This window comes from Lactuca sativa, chromosome 8, assembly GCF_002870075.4.
Source record: "Lactuca sativa cultivar Salinas chromosome 8, Lsat_Salinas_v11, whole genome shotgun sequence".
In the NCBI taxonomy this organism is placed as follows: domain Eukaryota; kingdom Viridiplantae; phylum Streptophyta; class Magnoliopsida; order Asterales; family Asteraceae; genus Lactuca; species Lactuca sativa.
This window is the reverse complement of record NC_056630.2, coordinates 122,720,006-122,725,263: the sequence shown is the minus strand read 5'-3', so window position 1 is coordinate 122,725,263 and position 5,258 is coordinate 122,720,006. Positions and strand designations below refer to the sequence as shown.

Below are 5,258 nucleotides of genomic sequence, written 5' to 3'. Positions count from 1 at the left end.
TAGGTTGTAAGGAACCAACTTCTTACACAAATGAATGTATCTATTCTCTGGATACTTCGACAGAAACATAAAAACACAAGAGTTGACTTCTCCTTGTTCCACAGGGAAGCCCAACAACAACAGACAATGAAATCGCCAGGAAATCACGAGCCAAAACATAGAGAACTGTCTACCACGAGTTTCCAAGCTTTAATCCGTAGCATTGATAAAGTTGTTAAACATAGTAATAATTAACAACGTCCAGGTGTTCCAAATAATGCACCTTTAGTTCAAACCATTTTAAAAACCCACGACATAATTATTCTTTTTTTTTTTTCTTTTACGTTTCAACTTGTCCCAACAAATAATTTCACCTAGCACTGAAATAACTTGTAAATATTTTTCTTATTTTAGTGCGTTTTATTCATCTAATCTTTATTTGTCTTATTCAATTTTACACGTCGAAAATCCATAATATGAAAAAAAAAATGATTCAAGACATTTGTTGAAAAGATCAAGACAATTCATTAGGCAAAATTTACAAAGCTTCTAATTCCACAACGCTAAAAGTTCAACTAATTCAATAGGCTAATCTAAAAACTTGTACACAATTAAGTTAGCCTCGAATATAAACAAAAAAAAAGTACAAAAATGAAGTTAATGTCTGCATTTTGCAGTCATTAGTTTTTTAAATACTGTCAGAGTCTGATCCTTCCTCCGACGGTATTTTACAACAAGCAGAAGGGTGCGGTGGAGGATCAACAGCCACCGCACCCTCCAAGACATTCACTATCTCTCCCATTGAAGGCCTCATCCTCTCATCCGACTGAAAACACCAAAACATAATCCTCAACACCCGCTCCAACTCATCACCATCAACACCACCTTCCACTGTCTTATCAACAATTTCCGCCACATTGCCGCCCACCCATTTCTCATAAGCCCAATCACAACCACCACGCTCAGCCTTCGGGTCACCACTCACCACCGCCAACACAATCGACCCAAAGTCCCGTATATCCCTCGCACACACTCCTCCACCACCACCACCATCACCACCGCCACCAAGAAAACTCTCGAGACCAAATTCATTCACTTTAGCTTCTAAATTCTCATCCAAAACCACGTTTTCGCAACCTAAACTTCCATGTCCTATGAACTCTCGACACCCCATGTGTAAGTACGAAACCGCCCTTGCAACCGCTAGTAAAAGATCCAATCTTTTCCTCCACGTAAGCCTTTTCCGTACCCCCGGGTCTTCCAAACAACTTTCCAGTGAACCATTTGTGAGAGACTCATGAACCAAAAACTTATAACTAGGGTCACAACAATAACCCTCTAATCTCACCAAGTTTTTATGATGAATGCTTCCTAATTTCAAAATCAATCGTCTAAACTTTCTTGGGTCAACGTTCATGGCACCATAGTCTTTGACCATAACCGGTTGGTTTTCCGGGAGAACGCCTTTGAACGTACTTTTTCCGATCCGGTGTTTAAAATTGTCGGTTATGTCCTTCAATTCGATATATGTCAAAGCAAGAAAGCCACTAGGGTTAGGCCCATCGCCGGAAAAAGCCCGAGTCTTGAAAGAATACCTTCTTCGATAGAACCAAAACCCCGTTAAGCCCAAATGAATCACGACAAACACTAGAATCGTAACGCCTCCGATTCCAATCACACAAGAAACGCAAATTGAACTATGTGGATCTTGTATTGGAGTGTTTTGTGAGGGATTTGCAGGTTTTGATTTGGATAAATTGGGGATGACAGCAATGGGATCGCTGCATCGTTTGACAAATGAAACGGAGCTTACAGAAAATCCCGATTGACCGCTAACGTATTGTGTTTTCTTGATTCGGCATTTCGAGGTGCCGTCGTTCATGAAGGTTGACGCGGTGCAGAGGTGATCTTGTTCGCATAAGTTTTGACATTGGTCAGAGCTGATTTGAGAGATTATCGTTTCGTTAGGTGGATAAATAGCATATAATGAAGTATGATCGAGCTTAATCATGGAAGAACCGGATTTGCAGGTTTGTTGATATGGAAGCAAGCACTTGGAAGAAGGAACGGAGGACAGAGAATACGGGCATTTGCATACTGGAATGCCTGTTTCGTTAAACGCACAAATTCCGGTCACTCCACAAGTTGCGAAAACATCACATTGATTCTCGACAGCTTGCCAAACTACTTTCCATGAGTTTTTTGTCCATGAGCGTAACCGGAGATTTCCGTCCACATCCAACCGAAGGATCCGAAACTTCACATCTGCGTCACCATGATCTTGAGAAAAAACCGACCAGACTGGGCTTGACGTTTTGTCGAACAGTTGGAAGGCACCATCAGAAGCAAGAACAGCTCGAAGATTCGATTGATTTGGGGTTGCTGTACTCCTCCAATAAACAATATCGTTTTCCCACTTGAGTTCCAAATCGCCGATGGCTCCAATTCTCAGACTGTAAAAACTCGAAACAGAATTTCTGCTAGCAGCTCGTAGCACTTGAGATGAAGATAAATTCTGGCCCGGAAGAAGCGTATCAGATGGAGTATCGAAGCTTTGCCAAACAATGTCCTTTTTATTATTCAAAAGAACGAGATTGCCATCATTTTGCAGAACTGCTGAAGCAACAGATGAATTGGTGGTTTTGCTTGCCCAAACAACAACTCCTCTTGTGGAATCGAAAAGAACCAAATCTCCATTGTTGGTGAGCTCAAAGTATGATTTATCTCCTACTCTTAAATCGCCACCAGCAACCCAAACAACTTGTTGTTTCTCAACTGGTATTAACCCTGAGTTTATACGGATCCCAATGCCATACTCATTTAAGCGATTAAAAAATCGAATTGCAAAATCTCCATTTGGAGAAGCCCAATGATTCTTCGATTCCACAGATAGCCTTGAACCCAATGGAATTTCTGAAAAAACAACCGGTAAAAGAACGACAAGAAGCAAAAAGATTGAACTGACGAGTGATAATTTCCGTCTTCCAAGCATACCTGCATATGCTTATAACTGCAATTCCGATCTCTGCACATTCAAACAAATGAATTTAGCTAAGAAGAAAGTTTCATTCTCTAAAACAAGGTCTGAATTTAGCTTAACGATTTCATTTAAAAGACCCAAAATGGCTGGTAATATGATTAGCCATCAAAGTATAATAATAAGAAAATTAGCATGTGAAGAATGAAGAATCAATTTTGATTATTTGTTGGTCCACCATAACCAAACCATGGAGAAAACTCAAAAAGAAACAAATATTCAATTGGGTGTGATCTCTGCTGCAACGTTATGAATTTATTGATTGGTGAATTGAATCTTTGGTAAAAATGGGTCCCAGATTAGGCAGATAGGATGATCATTTGAACATATAAGTAATCACTTTTTGTAGCTCAAAATTGTGCTAAACAATTCATATATTCAAGGAACGCACTCAGGAAAAGTGAAATAAATAAAGATCGAAACTTTGACCAACACTATAATAACTCATATCCTTTTATTATAGAGATTTGGTGAAAGACAGCCTCATGTTTGAGATATTTTAAGTTGAAAACTTGAAATGCGTATTATAATATACAGTTATAAACAAAAGTTTGTGAACACAAATGAATGTAAACCATAGAAAAAGCATTAAAAAGATAATACAATGGGAACCCACAAATTCAATGGCCAAAGAATACACACAAATGAGAACCAAATATGGAAAAACCCAAAGTCATACAATTGGACCCATTGATTCAATCACTGTCATAACTACAGAGATGTGAAGGTCAAAGCAGACTAAAAGATTGATTGAGTGTGAAGTGAAGATTATGTTTGATGTGTATAAAACATGAAGAAGAATAAGGAGAAATGAAAACTCCAACGATAAAGTCAAGTAAATGCAGAAAAAAAGGGGGATTTTGAGATGAACACGATGGTCTATTTAACACAAGATTTAGTAAAAAGTCAAGAATCTGATGATGGGTATGGAAGATTATGAACTAAAATAAGATGAATGCACACAAGATCGATCAGAAGTCAAGATATTTTTATGGGTATGAAAGATTATGAAGTAAAATTAGGGTAAATGAGAAGCCAAGTGTTAACATTTCAATGATTTCAGAAAGAAAAAAAGAAAAAAAAGAGGGACATTGAGCTGAATCTGATAGTGTACTTACACACAAAGATACAAGATTTAGAAAGATTTCCAAAATCTGTTGATGGGTATCAAAGATCATGAACTAAAATGATATGAATGCATCAAAGAGATAAGTGTACAATATGAAGATGTGAATGAAGTTTTAACTTTAAAAAGAAACCGAATTAATTGCAGGAAAAAGAAGACATTGAGGTAATATTAATTGTACTAGGTTGGAAAAGCGGGTGAGAGGAAAAGGCAAAGATGTGACAAACCAGTGAGGAGATGTCAAATCCAGTTGAAGCGCATTTATTGGTTATTTGAGTTCATGGTCGCCGGAAGGTGGTTAGCCGGAGGTGGAGATTTCTCCGGCGAGGATACCCGTGAGCGGAGTGGGGTGGGAGGGGGAGCAGAGAGTACAGAGCCAAGTGGACTGGTCACATGAAAAGGAGTTGTGGACTTTTGTAGCTTGTTATTTTGTCTTTTAGTGAACAGTAGTAACTTTTGAGTTTTGATGAAAAAGGGTAAAAGAGGAAAGTGCATTATTTCATTTTTATTGTATTTTTCTTTTGTTTTATTTAATTTCTTAGAAGAAGTTCCATTCATGATGCTCAATTGTTTTTAAGATTATAACTTTAATTGCGTATGAAAAACTATATATTAGTTGATATCTTATAAACAATAACTTTTAGTAAAACTAGTTTATAAATTAAATGCAAAATCTAAAATAACATAAAAAGGCCATGTAGTAGTAAAAGGATTCCATGCTGTAAGATAAATATGTAATTAGGGGCGTCAAAAAAATCCGAACCCGATTAATCCGACCCGACCCTAACCCGATTAAGACATTTAGGGTCGGGTTTTATAGGGTCAAAATTCTTAATCGGGTTATTCGGGTTAACCCGACAAACCCGAACTATAGTTAGGGTCGGGTTTAGGGTTGATTTTTTTATAAAAGTCGGGTTTTGAATTAACCGGATTAACCCGGATAAAAATATACTACAATATTTATGTATTTTATTCCACCTCACATCTTCTATTTTTGTAGATTATGTGGCCTAAAAAAGAGGAAAATAAGATGCAACACAATTGTAGAACAAAATATTGATTTGTACAAATGGAAATTAATATGTAGCATAGTAAAATAATATGCAATGGTAGTTT

General features: G+C 37.3%; 1 protein-coding gene across 2 annotated transcripts; it reads right to left on the bottom strand.

Moving 5' to 3' along the window:
• Positions 1–480: 480 nt before the first annotated feature.
• LOC111915002 (G-type lectin S-receptor-like serine/threonine-protein kinase SD3-1) lies at positions 481–4,536 on the bottom strand. Of its 2 annotated transcripts, none has more exons than XM_023910702.3 (2): positions 4,370–4,536; positions 481–3,004 (listed from the first exon to the last, which is right to left on the bottom strand). In XM_023910702.3, the coding sequence occupies exon 2, from the start codon at positions 2,969–2,971 to the stop codon at positions 668–670; it is 2,304 nt and encodes a 767-aa protein (XP_023766470.1). In that variant the 5' UTR covers positions 2,972–3,004; positions 4,370–4,536; the 3' UTR covers positions 481–667. The 2 variants fall into 2 exon arrangements, with proteins under 2 accessions (XP_023766470.1, XP_023766472.1); XM_023910704.1 differs by lacking the exon at positions 4,370–4,536 and adding an exon at positions 4,135–4,363.
• Between the last annotated feature and the right edge of the window lie 722 nt (positions 4,537–5,258).